This window comes from Eublepharis macularius, chromosome 1 (assembly GCF_028583425.1).
Source record: "Eublepharis macularius isolate TG4126 chromosome 1, MPM_Emac_v1.0, whole genome shotgun sequence".
Taxonomy (NCBI): Eukaryota; Metazoa; Chordata; class Lepidosauria; order Squamata; family Eublepharidae; genus Eublepharis; species Eublepharis macularius.
This window is the reverse complement of record NC_072790.1, coordinates 76,965,403-76,989,262: the sequence shown is the minus strand read 5'-3', so window position 1 is coordinate 76,989,262 and position 23,860 is coordinate 76,965,403. Positions and strand designations below refer to the sequence as shown.

Here is a 23,860-nt window from a genome sequence, read left to right as displayed (position 1 = left end):
TTGATTCCCCACTCCTCCACTTGAAGCCAGCTGGGTGACCTTGGGTCTGTCACAGCTTCTAGGAGCTCTCTCAGCCCCACCCACCTCACAGGGTGATTGTTGTTCTATGGATAATAATGCTATACTTTGTAAACTGAGTGGGTGTTAAGTCATCCTGAAGGGTGGTATATAATGTTATTATTAAATGTGGGGAGTTCAGATGAGAGGTTACTTACAAGTCTGTATAAAAAGTATGAAAATGGAACATTTTGGAAAAGACAACTGAAACAGAAAGTCTGAACAGTAGTGAATAGCTGAAAATCATGCCTGTTGATACATTTCAAAAACATTATCACTTTCTGCTATTAGTAAAATTAATGAGGAAGCGCAATTGTTTGGACTGGTTTCTACTATCTAGTATCAGTAATAAGCTATTGCAATATTTATTACAAGAATGCAGTATTAAATAAATACTACATCCACGCCATCTTTCCCATAGAACAAAGATGTGACCTCTTTCAAGGTTGAAATTCACCAATCAGCTGTACAGTATCTGGATTCATGCCTATTTCTCCTCCACTAACAACAGACATTGATGACAGAAGTTTAACCTTTTGAAAAGTTCTTGCCTTACAGGCCTGGAGTTTAAGTGCTTAAAGGTAAACATGGATTGTGAACAGACCTCTCAAATCCTTATGCTCCACTCTCATCCTTCTTTCTCCTCTGCCATCATGAGGTATACTGCCTAAGGTACCAAAAAGTCAAAGTAAAAAAAAAAACCCTTGCAGAAACAATCTTTATTGCTTTTGAAAACATTTGTTTAGTGTCTCAGAAAGTTACAGACTAATTCATAATTTCTCTCAATAACGTACATTCTCCGGGAATGAGCTATAAGTTGCTCATTCTCCATTTAGAAACAGTTAAAATGTATTTGGAAGTGAGCATCAGGAACTCTTTTATTATTACACAAAGGACTTGCTTAACCTACCTGACTTTTATATTACTGTATAACTGATATACTTCCTTTCCCAATTGCATTTGTACTTCAGGGGCAAATTTTAAGCAGAAGGGACATTATGAACTATACACAGCACCATGTCCACAGGTATGGTGCAATGTATGTTGCTGTCAGCAGATCGTATCGTTCCTCATTAAGTCCCATCCCCAATATTAGGTCATTAGCCTATGAATCCTGAGGCAACATTAGGACTGAAGTTACATGCAGAGCTTGTAGACACATTAGGAGAATAATGCAGATGTCCCTACAAATTAATCTAGCATCATGGCTGCATAATTAGCACTAACAAATAACTCATAGATTCACATGTACAATTTATGTTAAAAAATACAGTGTAAAACACACTTTGGAACAGTCTAAGTACGAAATATTGAAAAGGTAACACGAGAGCTGAGGATTCAATTCTAGTTTATGTCAGGAAAAGGACCTTAGTTTTGGTTTCCAAGTTTCTTTTTCAAGAAACAAACTTTTATAAGACATCTCTCAACTACAGTCAGTTGTTTTTCAGTTTCAGCATTGAACATCAGTTGTAGAATTTGCCTACATAAAAAAAAAATCCTTTCAACTGTTTTACACTTTTGATTGAGCAATGAGCAAATCTGGGGAAATACTTTCCATCTTTGTAGTGTATTTGGCTTGGCTTCAGTTGCAAAACAGAATAATAATGTATCATACTATTTGTTGACCAGTGTTACTTATTTTGAAATCTGCAAGTTAAGGAGTGTAAAATAAACAAAGCAAGACAAGCTATCTTAGTCCCAATCCCCCTCCATCTGCACAGTAATTTTAAGAACTTCTAGCAACACTCTTCACTGGACTATTTCTGTCAAAAACGTTGATGTAAGTAAATTAATATTTTGTTAATAATCCTTTAGCCTTGACCTGGATAGTCCAGGCAAGCCCAATCTCATCAGATCTGGGGACCTTTGTTAGTAATTGGATGGGAGCCCTCCAAAGAAGACCAGGGTTGCTATGAAGAGGCAGCCAACAGCAAGCCACCTCTTTTTAGTCTATTTGCCTTGAAAACCCCAGCAGGGGTTGCCATAGGTCAGTTACAACTTGGCGGCACCTTTCACCACCACCTTTGACTTAATGTTAACTATACCATTTGACATTTAGGAGCATTAATCTTTCCAAAGTACAAATCTTCCTCAGCATTTTATTTTAATTGTAGGTCTGTTTAACAAATGTATCTCAGCATGAAGGATAATACCTTCCTTTGGTGTAATGCCATTAATGTTTCCCAAGGGCCTTTCCCCCTCTGAATTAAGAGAATCATCATTAATATACATTTAGGTATATCAATGTGTAGTTCTATTCTCTTAAATATTTATAATTTTGTGAAAGCTAAATTTGTATTACTATATTCTGCTATTGTTTAGTTCATAATAAAAAAAGGATTTCTCATTTGCTAAGAAGGAAGCTGAATTTTTTCTACAAATGTGTGGGAGGAAACTCATCTAAGTTTCCTAAAGTCTGAATCCATGTGAAAGCAATGCTAAATATCCTTTATAGAAAGCCAAATCAATATTACATATTAAGAGTAGATTTCTGTAAATACAATATAATTTTGTAAAATTAAGGCCATGTTACCATTTTAGCATAAGCCCCTGGTATACATCTTAAACAGCCATTTTAATCTGAAAAGGGACAATCTTTATTTGTGTAAAGCACGCTTCATTGTAAAAGGAAGGGTTCACAAAGAACCATTACATCTCAATGACACAGTGGAACTAAAATATTTCTCTTTAGAGATAATCCAAGTTGACACAAATGCAGAGAATAAAAAGGTCTTGCAAAATCTATCACTTGAGACATTCACTACTTGTAAACATTCAGAAATGGATTTTTCCTAAAAGAAAAACCAAACATAATCTTACTGGGTTTAAGTACCATTTGCAGCTAAACATACTAATGGAATATTGTTACTGCTGCAATTAAAGAAAACAATCTCTTTCTAAATAAATCCATCTTCTGTGGAAGAAGAATGTGACTCACATGCAAAACAAAGCCAATGACCTTATTGCAGAAGAATAATTTTAAAATTAAAGAACTGCATCCTCTGCCTGCATCTTTAGTGGACAATATTTTTATAAACAGAAGAAGATTACACTGGGGATTCAACCACCACAATATTACTGTACACATGTAAACAAAAATAGAGACACCATGAAAGTTGAAGCAATTTTTTAAAAAGTAAGCTTTCAGTCCTTTCAGATTAACTGTAAAGCAAACATCCAATACAGATAGCACCACAATTCACCTAAGTAATCTGAAAGACAACTGGATTAACTTCCCAGCTTTATTAGCACTATTCATGTTCTACATGTTTATTTCAAAAAAGACCCAAAGGTAAAGAAAGGGAATGCTTTACTGAAAAAGAAATGAAGGAATTATGCCCTTACAATCATGCAGTATATCAGTTTAAGATTTCAGAATCAAAAGCATACCACAGGGAGAAAAAAAATCACAGGAAAATGTGAATATAATGGTGATCATAAGCCACAAAAGCTAGTAATAGTAATCACAAAATACGTATTATATGTAGTTAAATGAATTCCACATTAACTTATTTTGAACACTGCCAATTATAGATTGCCTTCATAGCTTTTTTCTATTTTAAGAACATTAACTAAAAATAGTGCTAAATAAGGTGCATTTTTATTAGTTTCTATAGTACATTTCAGGTTTTTATCCATTTGAGGGATACACTGAAGCTAAAAGGTTGTTGTAGGAATTGTTTTTACTACACTAGTAGCTGCTGCTTCCTTGGGGGCCCAGCCATCAATAACTTGACCTACAACTTCATACTTAAAAAATCCTAATCATCACTGAAATGCCATATGGCTAGCTTCAACCAGAAGCTTCAACTTTTGATCAGCCAAGAAACCCACCAAACCCTACTCATACTTTCAGCCTTGCTTGTAGCCTTGCCTGATCAGTTTTTAACTGATTTTTCACCCGTTACTTCAATAAAAGATCATTATTTTTGTCAAGATGGCAGTGTTTTTTCAAAGACTAACTTTCAATTCCCAAAAATATATTACAGTCCCAACATTTATCAGTATTTATCTAGATAAACAATCTTATACCATTTCCTCCCAAATCCTCCCAAGATCTCCCAAAGAGATCTTGTCTACAATCAGATACTCAATATAGCCCTTCAGGCCAGTGAACCCCCGTTTCATTAACTAACGACAGCAAGAAATACAAAATGTAAATTAACCATTAATCGTGCTTTCCCGATGATAACCTTCTGCGTTATTGATCCCACAGTACATTATTTCAAGCCAGCCATCTATTACCATCCCTTTTGCTTGTCTTCTCTTCCACAATAGTCTTTTCTACCCATTTTTTTGATCCACTAAAAGCAGTCGGGACAAACATCGACGTTAAAACTGAAGTTATTAAGAACAAAGCACGGTTAATCACACCATGCAAGTAATTTACCACAGCAGCGGGGGGAGAGAAGCAATAACAAAGGAAAACGCTAATAGGCAAAGTGCAGGAAGCCGGTTCACAAAACAAAAAAGGGCATTTTTATTTCTCATTCGCACATTTTCCCCACACACCATGAGTAACATTCAGCTAAATAAACAAAAACAACACATGACATTGTAACTTACAAGCAGATGGATATCTGTAGCATTTAAAGGCGACAAAGTAGGGACATGAGAGACTAGCAGGACACGAGAGCCCTGCTCGACCCCCTTCCCTCCCCCTTCCCTGAGACGAGAACCAGCAGAGGCCACTCAGGCCCGCCTCACCCAGTGGGGCCTACGGTCCCTGGGGGCATTTTTGCTTCATTTGCTTCCTACTTCTGCTACATTGAAACTGAGCAACTTCCAGCGCCACCACCGCCACAGGCCTCCCTTCTCTTCGTGCTTCCCCCTCCCCCTTTCCCCCGTGCGTCGTATCCCTCCGCCTAGGCCTGCCAGTCCTTCGCAGAGAAAGCGCCTTTCAGCCAAGCCGCCCGCCCACCCAGCCACCCCGCCTCTGCTGCGCCGACATCTTCTTTGCTCGGCTTTCCCGTCCATCAGTAGCCGCCTTCTTCTTCTCGTTTCTTCCCGCCCCAGTGTGACCGGGAGGATCTCTCGGGGGTGGGGGGAAGCGCCTCCCAAGTGGGGGGCAGCGGACAACGGGGGTCGGGGGACCGGAGAGAGAGGCAGCGAGGGGGTGTGCGCGCCCTGAGGGAGGGGGCCGGGACTCTTTGTCTCGGCGGAGGGATAGCGCTTGCTGGCGCTGAGGCTTGCTGGCGGTGGCGGCGGCAGCAGCGGCAGCGGCGGGTTTTGCTGCGAGTTGTTGTTTCCTCCTCCTGCCCGGGGCTTGAATGGTGGAGCCCAGACTCTCGCCACCGCTGAACAAACAGTGACAGCTACTGGGCGAGCGCGCTGTTCAGCCGCCGACGGGGGAGCTCGGCCTCAGCCAAGCCGGGCTCCTCCGCTCACCATGTCCGGAGACGGCGGCAGCAGCAGGCACACGGCGGAGCTGCGAGCGGGTAAGTGGGAGCCGGTCTGCCGCCGCCGCCGCCGCCGCCGCCTCTGAGGCCGCCTCGCCTCGCCCCTCACGCCGCGTGTATCTTTCTCTCCGCAGAGCTCTACTTCCTCATCGCCCGCTTTCTCGAGAACGGACCCTGCCAGCAAGCGGCTCAGGTAAAGCGACGGCGCCGGGCTGGGCCTGCGGGCTGGGGGCGCCTCTTTCGGGTCAGCGGCGCTTTTCTCTCACCGCCTTTCTTCTTCTCTCCCCTCATTTCGCCGCTCCCGCAGGTCCTGATCCGAGAAGTAGCCGAGAAGGAGGTAAGTGGTGCAGCGCCTTCTCTCCCGGCGCCTTCGCTCGCCCGCCTCGCCTGCCTATGCGCCGGTTGCAGCGGCCTCGCCTCCTCCCCCATGGCGGGCGGGCTGCCCACCCGCGCTCCCGGGGAGTCTTCTGGGGAGGGGGTGAACCTGAGTGACTAGGGGAAATCTCTCTTTCTTCCCCAGCTGCTGCCCAAGCGCACCGACTGGACAGGAAAGGAGCATCCTAGGAGCTACGAGAGCCTAGTAAGCGAAGCGGCCGGTCGGCGTGGTTGCGATGTGATGTACTAGGGAAAGTTTGCGAGCAGCCCTTTAAAAATTGAATTTCCCGCATTTTTTTTAACAACCAAAAAAAAAAAAATAAGCCCCTCTTTTCAAACTCCTGATTTCTGGTATTCGGCGCTTGCGGTGTGTGAAGTTAGGAGATCAGGTGTTTTCTCGGAAGTCGCCAATTTGGGGTCCTGGAGTTAGGGTAAATAATAATAATAATCCTCCTAATGCGAGAGCCCTAGAGTCACTGTGTTAGAAATAAAGGTACGTCATGGATGTTGTGTAGGGAGAGCAGACGGCAGGGAGGGAGGAGCGAGCAGAGAGCTTGCAAGAGCCAGCCAGGCCTGTAGGAAATGGGGGCGCTGTATTCCGCGCAGTCCTGCTTCACACACACAATAGAACTCTGTAGCTATTGAGCAATTGTAAGCAGTCTTAATGCTCAAACTCTACAAGTTCCTTACATTCTTTTTTAAAAAAATAAAATTTGAAACATACATAAATAAGCTATTAATTAATCTGCTGTAGCAACGCTGGCCCACCTGTTCGACTCTCCCTGCCTGTGTTCTGTTTGTATAACTTTCAGAGGATAATGTTAAATGGATATCTGTCTGACATTAGTAACTTTATGGAGTGGGTGGTTGTTTTGTCACACAAATACTCTGGCTTCATTTATCACTTAGACAATAGAATGTTTTGCCTCTGTTTCAAATATGTTTTGCTTCTGTTTCTGTTTTAGCTTGTCAGTCTTTTGAATTTATTTACTTTCATCCTCAAACTTTTTTTACTTGAAAACAATTTCCCCCATACTTCTGATAAGTCATGTACAGGTTTCCCCCCTCTCCCCATGAACTAAAATGTGAGGTGTACTGGACAACTACAGCTGTAAAGGTTTTACTTTTAGAGTATATAGGGAAGAACTTCTCACTCTGAAAGCTGCCTGAGCTCAGTGCTGCTGATGAGTAACTGATCCAGCTCTTCTTTCTGCTAGGAAGAGAAAAACTTGAGGGCAAAGACTCCTGCAGAGGAACATTGGGCAGCCACCTCTGAAGTTAGTGATTATGCTCTGTTTTAGGGGAGAGAAGGAGAGGCAGGGTTGGAATGATCTAATCATGCAATGTACAGATGGAGTAGAATTACGGGCCTCAAGCAGTGACAGATAGCAAGTCAGGAAGGCCAGAGCAGTGATTCATACACAGATGCAGCAAACAGCCTCCTCTGTAAGTAGGTCCTTACGGCTCATAGAAGCTTTAATGTATTTTCATGGCTCATTAGCAGTCTTCTCATGGCAAGCAGTTTGGGAATTGCTGGTCTAAATACCTGTATACAACAGTAGTTCAGATCAGTACAGTGCGACTGGTTAATGAAGGATAAAGGGCTTATTCTTTTTTTGCTGTATTATCATTAGGAGTAAAACATTTCAATCTTATGTTAAATTATATTAGCTTAAATGTACATCTGCTGTATACTGTAATGTCATGCAAGTAATAACTTAGGAGGAATAGGTTTGTGTACTAATGTTTTCTGCTGATGTTCTTGTGTGACGGAGTCACAAACCCTTAAAACAGTAGGATCTTTGGGACCTAAAAGTTATATACAATCTTTGTAGATTTTTTTAAAAAACCATGTTTATGGAATGCTCACTGATTTTCCTACCCAAGTAGACCTTGTTGTGTATTGGTATTAGAGCTACAGGTAGACAGATCATGACTCAAGGTATGTTCACATGATGACTTGATTTTCTCATCGAAAGAACTGAAGTCAGGAGTAGCAAGAGTACAGACTTTTAACAAGTGCATGCTTTTACTGAATGCTACTGTAAATACCTTACAAGATTTCACTCAACATGAATTCTTTACAGAGGGAAATATTGGGAATGTATTGCCTGTTGCTACAGTTGCATATGAGTATCACAAAATAATGCAAGTGCTCCTCAGTTCTTGCTAATAGTGTTCACATGTGTTTGGATATATGTGGCTTGAGGCTAATTAGAAAAAGTATCCATTGTTATAGGAATTAGGCCCTCAATGTGAAACTAGCGAGATTAAGCAGAGCTCACCAACTATGTTAGGTGGAGGGGGTGGGTGTTGATAAACTTCCTGCTTGTGATACTTGCTGGGCATGCAAAAACTGGGGCTGTTGGTGCTTGGTGGGCTAAGTACCTATATGATGGTTTACCCTTACTAGCAGTTTTCAAGCCAGATTCACTTCTGGAAGTGGTTATAGTAGGTATATATTGTACATTCATGCTTCAATATTACATATACTAGTATGATCAGCCTATCTAGTTAGTATAACTTGCATGAAAATCACTTTGATTAATCCGTACTCGTGTAAGCAAATTAAATATTAAATTTACTTATTTTAGGTTAATTTAATTGAGCAAGTTTCAGCAGACTTCAGCCTGTTCACAAAATTGATTGAATGGCACTGGTGCACAGTCTCTTTTGTGATAAGTGGTGGTCTAAAGTGTGAAAAAACGTGGAAGCAAATAACCACCAATGACAAATGCTGTTTGAGCAACTGAAAACTTCTTGCTCTTGGAGCAGCCCAACCCTGTGTCTCTGTATGAATTACTAATTTGTTATGCATCTTGAGTAGGAGGAGTGCAAGCTTGTAGCAGTACCCTGGTAACAAATTAAAAGAACATTAAATGCAGAACTGTGACATACCCATTTCAGAGTTCATAACTCCCTACCAGTCATTTTGTATTCAAATGGTAACTACATAGGGAAACAAAGCATAGCATAAGCCTGGAAGCTTTGCAGTGTGTTCCTAAGCAGAGTTATACCCCTTTAAGTCCATTGAAGTCTATGGGCTTAAAAGGGCCTTAACGCTGATTAGGATTGCATGTTGGTGTCTCATGTTGGTGTCAAACTGGCAAGAGCCAGTTTGGTGTGGGACTCTTAAGAGTGTGGGACTCTAATCTGGAGAATCGGGTTTGATTCCCCACTTCTCCACTTGAAGCTAGCTGGGTGACCTTGGGCTAGTCACAGTTCTCTGGAGTTCTCTCAACCCCACCCACCTCACAGGTGTTTGTTGTGGGGATAATAATAACATACTTTGTAAACCGCTCTGAGTGGGCATTAAGTTGTCCTGAAGGACGGTATATAAATCGAATGTTGTTATTATTGTTATTGTCTGCAAGAACTAACTCATTCTCAAGAACAGAGATCAGCGACCTTTATATGATAAGCTATGAAACTGTAGGCTGAAGTGCTGCTATGTGAATTGGCTAACAGGTTAAAGCAGGCGTTGTTTTGAAGGGATAGGTAAGTTGATATTTCATTTGTACTCGGTGGCCTAGGATTTCCCTTGGTCCTGGTAGATAGCATAGTATTCTTACTTTAAATGGAAAACAAAAGTTTCTAAAACGGTAGTTTAGCCTTGCAAATCCTGCACAACCATCCTCCTCCCATTATTACAGCCTGACTGCTCACAAAATGCCAGTTATTCATTTGTGTCCCATCAGCACCTGAAAGCAGAAAACAACTAGCTCTTAGATGCTCATAAGTTTCCCTCCTTTCATGAAGGAAGCCTCACTAATGGTTACTTGTAATCCCAAATTAGTTAATAAAGTAGAAAGCAGGATTAGAATTCACTTTCCTGGTCAGTGCAAACCTTCACCCACTGAAGTAGTCCACAGTGGCAGTTACCAAATGTATTTACTGCCGTACCTTTTAAACCTCTAGGTGACCTGGGCTGTAACGTGTCCTTTTTGGACCAATGCATGGGTTTGTGACCCTGAGCTATGTCACTTTTCCAGTTTGGGATGCAGATCATTGGGTATAACATAGAACTCAGGGAAACCTAAAGCCTACGTTTGTTTCTTCATGGTTAAAGAACAGGGATAGATCCTTCTTTAGATGTTTTAGAGTAGTATTACTTCATTTATACTCTGTCTTTCTCTCCATTGGAGGATCCAGAGTGGCTTTCATCATTCCTGTTCATTTTATCCTCACAATATTAGTGCATTTCCATGGCAGGATAGGTGATGCCTTCTTGGGCCACCTTGTTGGTGATATGTTTGTTCCCTCTATAGTGAGTCTGGAATGTTCTGTAGGACTTACTGCAATTAAAATTTCTAGTCCGTGCATGCCCCTCCTTTCTTTCATTTCCATTGTGTTTTTATCTTGGCAGGTGGCTTGCCATTTCAGCAGTTGTGATGCACTTGTGGTACAGGGTGCAGTGGACTTATTTAATCTGTTTATTGGAGCTTTCCCCTTGGTGCTGTTTGTCTTAGAACCTGTTTTAAGTTGGATATTCTGCTTATTCTTCTGATGTTTTGCAAGGGAGAGTTGTGTAGAGATATTTGTTCATAGTGCCTGTGGGTGGAACATGTAGTTCTGCCTCATGGTCTCCTTTCTATTATATATGGTGGGAGCTTTTCTTGGTATGTGTTGATTTGTCTTTGTGGTCATATAGAGTGTTTTATAGCAGTACTCTGATGTTATATGCTGTAGGTTCTTTGCATGCCTATTATTATTTATTTATTGCCCATTTTCCTTACTGAGATCCAAGGTGGATTACACAGTGCAAGTGAAAATGTAATATAATATATAATATATAATACAATATATAATATAATCAACAGGTAAAACATTCACCGAGTAAAAATACATAATGAATAATAGTGAAAGAGTGAAATACAATAGAATGTGATAGCAGAAAATTTGAAATACAAGCATAAAGCCTAGCACAGAGATGAAATCTTTCTGAAACAGAGCATAACCAATTTATATGACATGTTTAACAACATGGAAGGTGCATGTATGCATCAGCAGATAGTACCCAACAGACTAGTGTTTAGTCCCTTCCCCTACCAATGCGTCTCTCTTGGCTGCTGCTTATGACACAGCCCTATAATCTGGGTAGAAAGCCCTCCTGAATAATTCAGTCTTGCATAGTTTGTGGAATACCAGGAGAGTAGGTGCTTTCTTAACCTTCTCAGGCAGGCCATTCAGTAAGGTAAGGGATACCACAGAGAAAACGTGTGTGCTGGCAGCAGTTGATTTTGTTTAACTGCAGGGTGGTATCTGCAGAGGACTGTGTCCAGATGAGTGAAATTACTGTAGGAGGAGAGGTAGATGCACATATGAAGGGCCGAGGTCATGAAGGGCTTTGGATGAGATAGTTGTGATCTTGAATTTAGCCTGGTAACTGATGGAAAGCCAATGGCGTGACTGCAGAAAGAGAGTGATATGCATGTTCCATTTAGCGTAACATGAGAGTAAATGAGCTGCAGTGTTCTGCTCCAGCTGGAGTCTCCGGGTCAACTTTGAGAGGAGCTTTATGTAGACTGCATTACCGTAGTCTAGTTTTGATGTTACTGTGCTCTGAATGCAGGTGGCCAGATCAGCCGAGTCAAGGTAGGGGGCCATTTTACAGGCTAGTCTTGAGTAGCGAGAAGGCCTTTTTGCAGCTGCATTTACTTGCTTCTCTAGCAGCAGTGCTGGATCTACTATAACCCCTGAGTTACCTAGGGTCAACTGAAACCCATTAAAGCTTGGAAGCACAATGTCCTTCAAGATCTCCGGTTTTCCAACCAGCATCACTTCTGTCTTGTCTAGGTTCAATTTCAATTGACTAACAGTCAGACAACATCAATTTCAGTTGACAACAGCTGTCAAGCAGTGATTCAGTACCTCTACTGCATCATCAGGGGATTTGGATAACGAGATAGACAGCTGGGAGTTATCTGCATATTGATGGCTTCCAGTTACGTAGCTATGAATGAGTTCTCCTGAAGGCTTTACATAGAGGTTGAACAACATGAGGGATAAGATTGCGCCTTGTAGAATACCACAAGATAAATCATACACTGAGGATATCTGATCTCCAATAGCAGTGAGTTTGTCGCATGAGGAACGATTTAAACCAGTTCAGGTCACATCCCCTGATACCTACTTCTGCCTCCAAAAGCCCCAGCAGGATGGTGTGGTTTACTGTGTTGAAGGTTGCAGATAGGGTGAGGTGTTACTGAGTCAACATGTGGAAAACATGTATTTGTTAATTTATTTTTCAACACCAATTTGATTTTCACTGAACAGTGTTTGTTCTGATGGTATTCTTAATAAACGTTCATTTTTACTGTGTATGGAAGTAGAGAGTTGTGCTTTCATTCTACATGTATTGGTGTGTGAGTGTCATTCCTATGGTAGTGTTGCCTTGTGTTGGTTCTAGAGTTTAGATGTGATATTTCCAAGATGTGTTTTAGTATGTTGATAAAGATAATAAAATAGCATATTTTCATAACATAAGAATACAGCATGGCACAGAAGGCAGAACTAATAGATATTCAGAAAGGTATGTGTAATGATGAATTGTGGTAACTTGCTTGTAGCAGTAACTTTATAGTTGAGCCATGTGTGTTGTAATGTCCACAAGCTGCTCCTGCACAAATGATGTTCTTCATGTACTTCAGTGGGAGGACAGCTTCTTATGCACATCCTGCTTGTTCTATGCTATCCCTTCTTTGAAGTGAGTGGATGTATGAATGTTTCTTGTTTTGTTCTTTATCTGTTAAGAACTTTCACCATGATAAGTGTTGCATACAATGCCAATCAAATGCAGTGTTCTCTGAACGAGGTTTATGTGGATATGTATATTATGTGCATTCAGATATGTATTAATGCACATTCTATACACATTCAATACTTATAATTTTTGTTCCCATCATGATGATAAGTAATGAGCCTTCTTTTCCTTTAAAATATTTGGAATACACCAGTGGAAAATGAGCAAAAAAGTACGATCCATTCTATAACATGAAGACCTTTGATTGGAAATGTATATTCCTTGGAGAATTCCTATCAGTAATTGTAACTCATCCATAGCTGTTGTAATTTGCCTTGAGTCTCAGTGAGAAAGACAGGCTATAAATGAAGTAAATACATAAATATTACTTGTGCTTGCAAGTAATAATTGGAAAAATACTAGTTTGTGTTGTTAAAGTATTGCATATTATAGCTCCTGTTGCTGACTGCAAAGGTGCTTAGAAATCATACTTGTTTAGTAAACAGAAAAAGATACACTTAGCTGTTGGATAAATTAGTTGTATAGGTACTTTGTATTGATTCAGTAAGATGAAAATAGAACAATGTAAGCTTTTAGATGAAGTGCTGTCAAAGTAATCTTGTTGCATGGTAGAGAAAATCTACATTATGATATTAGGTGAGAAGTGAATGGTAATTTTGTGAATAGTTTACATAATTTTTGTAGCAAGATCCAAATTTCACTTTGTACAGACTCTGGTTAAATATTTGAAAAATCAGTTTCCTGGGTGTAAATTAATGTCTGCTGATGCTTTCAGAAATCACAGCATAACTGTTAAAGAACTCTTTGATTAGTTAAGCTGAATGTACAAGTTTTGGAGTGTAGACCTGCGTTTAGTTTCTGTATAGTTTTAAGAATTGTGAACGCTTTATTGTTTTTTCATCATTCTCATATTAAAATTGTGTAATCACTGAGAATGGGTGCAAGGGAATCTCTTCTGCTTATAGCTGAGCCAATGAAATAATGACAGACTTTATTATTTTATAATATGCAGTGTTCATGGAGAACAAGAGACAATCAGGTTTGACAAATTTCTTTTGGGTGTAGAAGTCAACATAAAAATATAGGAGCCAAACTAATTTTTCAACTGTGTTTTAGTGACCATATTTTCTAATGATTGCTTCCACCAAAGTTAAAAGGAAAGTGTTGTAGTATATGTCATCCTCTTTTGTTGTTTATAGCCAGTGGGTGAAGACTTTTCTGTTTTGTTTTATCCTCACTGATAATCTTTCCCATGTATGTATTTTGTTAATTGTTTTTAATTGTGTGTGTATAATGTATGTATTCTTAAAGCTTTTTTTGCTTGTTTGCCACCTTGGGAACCCTAGGTTGGATGGAAAGGTGGCATTAAAATGTTTTAAGTAAATACCTAGACAGCTGGTCTCTAATTTAACCTCCCAATTTCTCATAAGTTCATTTCTGTTTTTAAAAGCTCTGTTTAATTGAATATTGAAGCCCGTATTGAAAGCAACTGGTTAAGAAATGAATTCATTCACTACCTCTGAACGGTGTAAAGTTAAGCTTACATATAAACAAGCAACTATAACTTCATACATTTATTTCATGTCAAACAACAAAACATTCTGATGCAGAATAAGCTTTGTGTTTCTGTTGAGAATTACTGAAATACACTATAATAAAATAATTAATTACATGAATTCATTGGTTCATTACCAGTAGTTAACTTCATGAAATAGTGCCATGTTAATATTTTTTTCTTGATATTTTAAGGCTGCTTTTGCACTAACATGGTACATTTGTTTCAGTATTCTTATATGTGCATGAGAAGTATTTGTACCTTGTTCGACAATAACTAAATTGAATTATTAGTAATGCAGTAAGTAGTGATGGTGGTACAGAATTGAGGAAAAAGTAGTATATGATCTTTACTGTAATAGGCCTAACTATATATTGCCTCCTGGAGGGAAACACTGGCCTAGGACCAAATTATGCGTGGCGATCTTCATACTTAAAAGCAGCTGTGAATCAGGTTCCTGTATTTATTTCTGTCTTTGTTGGATAAGCATATCTTATTCATGCTGGGTAAAGTACAGGTACAAAAAAACCATATCAGAGGTAGAAAATGTACTGGAAAAGGTACCTAATATGGTAAGGCGCTAGAGCACCTTCTCTGTAAGGAAAGATTAAAGAGATCAGGACAAAATATAAGCTGAAAAAGTAACAAGGGTGTGGGGTAGAAAGAAAATAAACTTCTGGATTGTGTAGAGAAAATGTATTCCAAGGAACTTCCTCCTCTCAGAGGTGATATTGGTGACTACGAAAAGCTGAGATTTCTCAGAAATGGCATCTGTTATCACTAATCTCCCCCCTCCCCCTGCTATATGATAAGCAACACTTTTCCAAATTTTAATCACGCTGCTACGATGTTATTTCATGCTTTTTATTTTCTTTTGTTTATGGCTTTACTCATTCATTGTTGAACTTTTACATTTTGTTGTACTTCAATTGTATTTTAATGTTGGAGTCTGCCTTGACAGGCAAGAGAGAGATTAAATGTAAGAATTTGAATTTGGCCATTGGTAGACACAGAATACTGGGTAGTGGTGTGATTTGGGAAAGCGATTATGTTTGTACAGCTCATTTGAAAGGATGAAAAAGATTGGAGGTTACTGCATGGGTTTACAAACTTTCACAGCTGTAGTAGTTGGAATGAGCAGCTTTGTTAGGGCTTGGCAACCAACCAAGCCTTGATGGTTAGGTAAGGAGAGTTCAAGAGTTCCAGTATGTGCTGTAGTTTTTGTGTGCTAGTGTAATTCTCAAAGCTAGCTCTATGCCTGTAAATAAGAGCTGAAAATGCTACATCTTATGGAACTACTTTATTGCTTGAAGGGCAGGATGAATTCCAGTCCTTAGAATTTTTTTTGTATGCTGATGTACGTAGAAAGAGTGATAGCTTAAAATGTGGCTGATTGTTTCAGGTGGGTAGCCATGTTAGTCTGCAGTAGAAAAGCAATATTTGAGTCGTAGCACCTTAAAGGCTATCAAGATTTTGAGGGTATGAGCTTTAAGAGAAAAACTTCCCTTGTCAGATATCTGAGGAAGGGTGCTTTGACCCTGACATTCTTGTTGGTCTTTAATGTGCTAGTGGACTCCAGTTGTGTGGCTGATATATCTCAGGTCTGTTATTATTATTTATTGTTGTATGCATGTCCTTATAGTAAGAATGTTTTCATTTTTATGGAGAAGCAGCTCATTTAAAAATTGAATCCAGAAAGGTGCTTTCACCCATTATGTTGCTACTCACCATCCTGAGTAGTAGATCAAGGCTGTAACTGAAGTAGAGATGTAATGGCTTGGAAAAATTGGGGGAGAATCCCATTTCTTCAGAGGACTTTTTTCAATTTTTCCAACAGGAAATTTGAGGGAGCACTGGGGAAAAAGCCCTATGAAATATTTTCTCTTTCAGAATGAGTAAAACTTCTTAAGGTTTTTTGCATTTAAAACGTATAGCAGGAAAAAGTCTTAGGACCTTTCCAGGTTTTTTTTTCAGTTGAAAGATTAGAAAATTTGGGGGAGTACAGGGGGGAGAAAAACCCTTCTACAAAATACTTTTTTTCTGTTATAGAGAGAGATCTTGTCTTAAAAAGCATTTTGCTCGTATCGAATTCATATCATCATCAAGCCTGAGGACTTTGGAGCACTGAAAAAACCGTACACTGTAGATAGATACATTTAAACAAAAATTTTAAAAAATATTGTATCTGGCAACAATATGCTAAAATGTGTTAGAGTTGAGTATTTGTAGTCTTCTAAAGTTTCTTAATATTGAGACATGCTGGTAGTTCTACCTTTTTGTAACTGAGAGCATCTCTGTCTAAATCATACACCTTTCTTCTGTAGTAAACTTGCCTTCTGCCCATGGCAAAAATTAAAGATAAATGTGCAATGGTAGCAGTTTTCAACTTTTTCTCAAGTATTGAGTATATTTGCAGATTTTCTAGTAGAAAATGAAGATACTTAAATTGTCAATTCCATAAATGTGCCAAATAGTACAGTTTTATGCACTAAGTTATAATGAGACATTTTATGTTGCTCAGTCAGTAAAAGTTTAGGTTATGTAGGAAAGTAAGTGTGTGTGTGTGTGTGTGTGTGTGTGTATATATATATATATATATATATATATATATATATATATATATATATATATATATATATATATATATATATATATATATAAATAAATAAAATTCAGTTTCCCCCAAATTTCCATTTTTTTAGCAGAAAAAAAAATCCCCACTTGGCTTAAAAATGTCATTATAGAAATTTCCTACATTGTGCATAGATGTTTTTTAGTAACCATGAGAAGATTTTCTTTGCTTCTACATTTGTCCCGACTATTGCAAGGCTGTGGGCAAACACTCTTACTCCTATACTCTCTAACAAATGGCACCATAATGAAATAAAATAGGTAGGCTGCTATTTACACAGTGAAGTTCTTAGCTTCATGGACAGTGTTCCCCAAAATTTGCCAGTGGTAAAGACTGTTTTATTTTGGCAAGTATCTTTTTAAGGTAAAGAAAGTTGCTGTATTGTACCTTTAAAAGCTTAGAGCTAGTCTTCAACCAGATTTGTATGTTCATTTTCAACAGTTCTGTTACTACTTAATGTTATTGCTATTTTTAGGGAGCTCTTTTCTTTACCTCCTGATATGTTCTCTCTTTCTAGCTGAAGAGATAACACCATTGGGTGGCACAAAATTGGGTGGTACTTATAATTTTGTTCCTACTTTTGTTCTTTCTAGCAGGTAAAATAATTCCTTTTAATAGCTAGAATCAGCTTTCTGCTAAAAAAAAACCCTTTCCCCAAACTTAGTGATCAGAAAGTGTTCATGATGTTCTGTACAGTCATATGACATTTGATATACTCAGATGTAAGCCCCACTGGATTTAATGGGGCTTACTCCCATATAACTGTACAAAGTACTGCAATCTTGAACATGTCTTATACAGAATCAGGCAGTTGGGTACATCTAGCCCAGCACTGTCTTATCTCTGTGACCCCACCTGCAGAGGTGAGTGTCAAACAGAAATAGTGGTGGCATATTTTCTGTGGAATGTCTTCTCTCTTCAGCCTGGGTTGGCACCTACCTTTTTTAGGTGCCAAGCCAAATAATTTTTCAGCCAGGCTTTAACCAATTAGTTTGAACTTTTAAAATAGTTTTACTGTCTGCTTCTGTCCTAAAGACTGTTTATAATGGATGTTTTAGGCTGTTACAAATGTTTCATGCTGGTTAATTTAAATTATTTTTGTGTTTTCTTGATGATTTTATAATGTTTTACTTTATGGCCAGGTCTCTTGAGAGGTGACATATAAATTTTCTAAATAAATAAAGTATTTGTCAACAAAACTAAAGATTTGAAGGACAAACTGGCTAAAGTTATAAAATTAATCAACACTTAAAAGGTAAAAATCATTTAATGTGCTAAATAATTTAGGTAGTGAACAATGAAGAAGTTTGGTTCTTGAAGTTTAAACAGTTTATATTTTATTAACACAGCAGAGTCTCTGATTAGTCAATAGAAAATAACAGTTGTCAAATCCACAATTTATGGATCCGTATTCATATAACTTGACTGTAGTCAGATGGTAGGGCAGTTACAGTTAAATAGATGGTCAGTCGACAGGCTTATAAGGCTTAGAGCAGTTTCCTGAGGAATGTATCGATTACCTCTAGATCAGTAATCTAGAGGTAATTGCTGGAAGCTGCCATTGGAAGCATAGGGGGCGGTGAATTCAGCCATCCTCTCAGGAGCCTTCTTCCAATACGTAGTTCTTTAGTAGAAGAGCCACTTGTTGTGAAGAAGACTACTTAGGCTGGAGGAAGGCTTCAAAGTTTGCTCAGTGGAGTGCAGGGATCCATCCTAGTAATTACGTTTTGTTACTTTTTAATGTTGCTTTATCCTAGGCAAAGTGAGGATCTGGAATAAGACATAGGGAAACAACTTTGGGGGCAGATCGATTTATTTCCCTTGTTTAGAGTTTAGGTACTTTTGTACTTTTAAAAACTTGGACATTGACATTTTGCCTCAGAGGTAGAATCACAAGAGCTTTTATACATAATAGATGAATCGAATGACAAGAAAATAAGAACATGTTTAATTTCTGTTAGAAGCCTCTAATGGTAGGGATAAAATCTAGTGTGAATCATTTAAGACTTAGAGATCTTCAGTTACTTTGGCTACGTTGATAACATTTTGTATGAAATATGGCAAGAGTGTTATGATAATAGAAGTATTTTTCAGTGTTCCCTTCGATTAAAAAATGAAGAGTAATCTTAACATGTTAGTCATCACCTTCTGTGGTTAAAGAGCCTTCCTGCATGTTCATTCTATTAATGGGTTGAATCCCATCCACGTTTTGTGATTTCCCTGCTTGATGCAATTCCATCCTGTGTGGCTATGGGTTTTCTGGAGTTAAAAGTGTCTCCTCCTCCCACCTAGAAAAGTTGCTAGGATCTAATTCAGTGCCACTGCTGTATTTTAGCTATTGTGACATTCATTTTATGGAGTGAATGCAGCAGCAGTACCCTTTTAAAGCGCTAAAGATGCAAGGAAGGGCCGACTACCATTTCAGTTATTTATTTTTTATTTATATTCTGCCCTCCCCACACCAGCAGGCTCAGGGCAGATTTTAAAAAATTGGTGTATATACCTGGGCAGGGGAGAGTGACAAGGTCCAAAGCAACTAAAGGGGAAAAAACACTCTAGAAACTTATAAATAGATATGAGAATATTTTGGGCAGCTGTTGAGTTGCTAGGGAAAATTGTTGCTTGTTAATTACATGACAACTTGTGTCTCTTAGATGTCGGTGCACTTCCATAATAACATTTCAAATGACAATTAAAATAGTAGTCAACTTTTTAACTTAAAGAAGAGCCCTTTATTTTCCTGTAAAAAGTAATAGTTTATTGAATTCTTGGAAAATGACAGTATCCCCACAGCAAAAGTGCTACCTGGAATAACAATGCAAATATGCACACAGTAGAAATATTTTTGATGCATAATGAGCTAATTACTTTGGAAGACTTAGAAAATTGTAAGTGATGCTTCATGAATTTAAACAGTAATGCATTAATAGAAGTGATCAAGTTATGTTGTAAAAAATACCAGATTTTCCAATGCAGTATTCTTCTGGTAGATAAAATAAGAAAAAACTTCCTGGAGAAGCAAATTCAGACTTGAGATAGCAGCACAGAGGTTATTTTCATATATTGCAACTTAACCCTCAATCAACCTAAAGAAATTACTCATGTTGCCATTGAGATTATCTAGTCAATTATATTGTGGTAGAGAAGGTCCCACAGGAACAAAAGTATTTGTGGTGATGGCAAGCATTATGCTTAACAATACCAGAACATCCACAGTCTGAAAACACACTTTGACAGGAGGCAGAATTTTGCCTTTGAGTATATAAGCTTCTCCCTCTTTGCATATTAAATAACTCATTAGTTCTGCTTCTTTTTAACGTTATACATTTTATTTTCATTTTGAACCTAAGATATTAGAAAACTAACACAAGCTCCCCTAAACTAACATAAGCTGCTATAGTATAGTGGTTAAGTGGCTGGGTGGCAAATCAGCACTCTGCTGGTTGACTCCTACTACTGCCATAAACTCTGCAGGAGGTCTTGGGTAAGCCATTCCTCTCAGCTCAGCTCCCCAGCTGTATTTGTGGGGATGATAATGACTCTGACTTTGTTCATTGATCTGTGTGTTGTGCTAATCAATCCAGAAGGGCAGTATATAAGCATACTGTTGTTATTAAATTTTAAACAGAACCATATAATATTCCTGATTCCTGCATATGGAATTCTTTTTCTACACCATAAGTTACATTGCTGGAGTTAAAAAAAACTACCCCAGTGCAAAATCATTGGATATCTGGGATTATTTTTCTACCACACGGGTTTTTTTTAAAAACCAATCTAAATGGTGATAAGAGGCCACTTTGCGCTACTCTCACCATGTCTGAATAAGAAAAGGTTCTAGAGCAATTTTCTCTGCAGTCAGCCCACCCATACAACTGAGGTGCCATATCTACTCCCTTGTTAGAGGGTTAATTAGAATCCCTGGTCTGATTTTCAAAATCTGTGTTAGTGTAGCAAGCATACAAATTCTGAACCAGCAAAATAAAGCAGATTCTGCTGGGAGCAGAGAATGTTGTTACAGTTGTTGTTACAATAATAAAATTTCCAAATTATTGTCTTTGTCATTCAAATAAAAAGCAAAGTAGACTATTTATCAATTGAATTTGCTTTTTGAGGTTGCTAATGATTTGTCATTGTAGAGACATAAATGTCAGAAACAATAGTTGTTGAAATCATAGATTTATCTTATGGTTTTGGAAATTTTAAACAGTTTTCATATATGTTTAAACAACTAGGACATTTTTTGTACATACTGTCCCGAGGAATTAAGTTGTTTGTTTGAATTCCAGGAAACTGCTTCTTAGGCTATTTACACGTGATGGCAAGCTGCCTTTGAAGTAGAAAGCCCTTGTACTGTGTAAGAACATGAACTGTAGGTTAAGAAGTTTCCAGTTCAAATCTTGCCTTTGTCATGAACGCTTTAGATGGCTTTAGGCAAGTAGTTTCTCTCAGCTCAGCCTCTCGTTTGCAGCACTGCCTTGCCTTACAAGTTTGTTGCAAGGATTTATATGGTGGTGATGTGAAATTATAAATTTTAAATTCCTTATTGACATTAAAATCATGAGCTTTGAATGCATTAGTTAAACTATAACTATGTCTCCCCCACAGATGCATGTGCTAGAAACAATAGAAAAGATATTTTATGGATCACGTATTAGCCTTCTGTTATTTCAAATACAGGTTTAGATCTCAAGGCTTTCTCAAATTGAGGGAGTTTAATAGCAATTTTTAGTGCCTTTCTTCAGAGATCTCCTGTGCCTTTCAAAAATTGCTGTTGAGGCTCAAGGGATCCCTTCAAAACAGTATGGCCTGGGGTGCGGGTGCTGCACCACAAAGAATTGACTGAATTGCCTTTTCACACTTATGCAAGCCTTTTCTCTGTTCCTTGAGGTTGCTGTAGCTGTGCAAGGGTGAAAGACATGATTTAATCCATTTCCTCCTTGCTACAGGTGGTGTAGTACATAGCATATTTTTCCCAGCAGCTATTGTGGAATGTAGGCTTCCTGTGGAAAGCACTAAATATTCCATCTATAAATATGCTCCATTTGTGGAAGCCTTGGATCCAGCCCATAGTTTTCCCTCCAGTTATTAACAAATTAATAGGAAAATGTTGAAAATTAACTTCTGTTTTTTCATAATAGGTAAAATACTATAGACATTTGGCACCTGATCACTTACTCCAAATATGCCATCGACTAGGACCTCTTCTAGAGCAAGAAATTCCTCAGAGTGTTCCGGGAGTGCAAACATTATTAGGAGCTGGAAGACAGTCTTTGCTTCGCACAAATAAAAGTATGAGTAATTTTCACAATAACTTATGCACTTATTTTGTATTATATTTGTATACTCATGCTTATTTTATAATAAAACAGGTTGCAAGCATGTTGTCTGGAAGGGTTCTGCTCTTGCAGCATTGCACTGTGGAAGACCTCCAGAGTCGCCAATAAACTATGGCAGTCCACCTAGTATAGGTAAGAATCTTATCTAGAAGTGTATTGGAACATTCCCAATGTAATTTTTGTAAGGCTGGCTGTAAATGCGTTTTTGTATTAGATAGTAAAGACGGACTTCATTCTTGTGTAGTCTTCTACTTTCCCCACTGTCATGTATATTAGATTGCAGTGCTCCAAACTCAGATTTTAACTTCATTTTCCATTTTAGGCTTTAGAAAGGAAGCTAAATATACAAAATAGGTTTCTGATGGAAGAGTTTGCATTTATGTATTTGCAAGCCCTCTGCCTTTTCCCAGTCTGGAAAATTTGGTAGTACCTAAAAACTTCCTTTGTTAGTAAGAATTGTACAGCTTATAAGCACTCTTCTTATCTCTCTTGGCTACTTTGTGAAGAATTATGCATTTCATACCAGGTAGTCAAGAAAAGGAGGATGTTTTTAAGGTACCAAGTCTAAAGGTCAGCTAAAGGCCTGGATGCATTATCAAGCTAGGTCTTGGTAATTCATGCACATACTTTATTAACTAGTAACTTTGTGTTGAGCAATAGTGAAAGATGGAAATTTCTGTTAACCCGAGTAAAACTTGATGTGTGGGTTTGTTAACTGGCTTGTGCATATTTTATGGAAAATGTGGCTTATAAATATTGTAAAAATAAATGTGGGACATTATTTGCTGACCCAAAACTTTATCTTGGTGAATGCCTTTATCCCTTCATCTCTTTATCCATCAGTTTAGCTATCTGGTTAGATCCTCTGTAGAAAATGAATGGCAATCTAGGTTGCAGTTAGTAATTACTGTTTTATTGAGGCAAAATGACCTGACTCTTGAGAGGAGTTAAAGCCAGCATTCTTGGGTTGGTATATAAGATGGTCAAAGAAAAGCTATTATTTTTTCCTGAGCGTTTTCCCACTCAATTCACCTCCTCCATTTAAATAGTAACAGTGAAAAGTTTGGAGGGTTACTGCTGTCAGTTCTTCAGCACTCCAAAAGAGCCCAGAGAAGAATTGTTAGAAAAGCAGTTGCCTACAGCTACTTGTCTTGGCCATATTGTCCTCTGTCCATGTAATTTGGATTGGCCGCCTGGCATTTCTGTTTCCATTTCTCCAGTGCTTGACAGTAAGCATGGTCGGTAGAAACATTGTGCTGTACTCATCCCCTGTGAAAATTGGTGGCACTTAGTTTTTTTTATAATATAATATTTGATTTATATACTGCCCTTCAGGACAACTTAACGTTGTCCTGAAGCAGTTTACAAAGTATGTTATTATTATCCCCCCCCCCATTAATCATCCTGCGAGGTGAGTGGGGCTGAAGGAGCTCTGGAAGAGCTGTGACTGACCCAAGATCACCCAGTTGGCTTCAAGCGGAGGAGTGGGAATCAAACCTGGTTCTCCAAATTAGAGTCCCACACTCTTAACCATTACACCGAACTGGCTTTCTTATATATTTGGAAAGCTGCTATGATGTAGTGATTAGTGCTGTGTTTATAATGCTAGACTTAAAAGTAATGAGGCAGCATTGTTTCCAACAGAGGCTCAATTTTAATCAGTCCCATTCCTTTCCTCTCTCTAGCTACAGTTACAACCATGTCCTTCCTCCCCCAGTCCCTGCCAACTCCAGATCCTGG

At 38.6% G+C, this 23,860-nt stretch overlaps 1 protein-coding gene across 2 annotated transcripts in view; it reads left to right on the top strand.

Annotated features, from left to right (window-relative positions):
* The first annotated feature begins 5,239 nt into the window (after positions 1-5,239).
* PHIP (pleckstrin homology domain interacting protein) overlaps positions 5,240-23,860 on the top strand; it is a 114,196-nt gene continuing 95,575 nt past the window's right edge. For both annotated transcript variants that reach the window (XM_054983891.1, XM_054983887.1), the window contains exons 1-6: positions 5,240-5,495; positions 5,591-5,649; positions 5,764-5,793; positions 5,977-6,036; positions 21,923-22,073; positions 22,154-22,252. In XM_054983891.1, the coding sequence (XP_054839866.1) occupies positions 5,447-5,495; positions 5,591-5,649; positions 5,764-5,793; positions 5,977-6,036; positions 21,923-22,073; positions 22,154-22,252 (448 nt within the window). In that variant the 5' untranslated portion in view covers positions 5,240-5,446. The remainder of the gene's footprint in view (positions 5,496-5,590; positions 5,650-5,763; positions 5,794-5,976; positions 6,037-21,922; positions 22,074-22,153; positions 22,253-23,860) is intronic.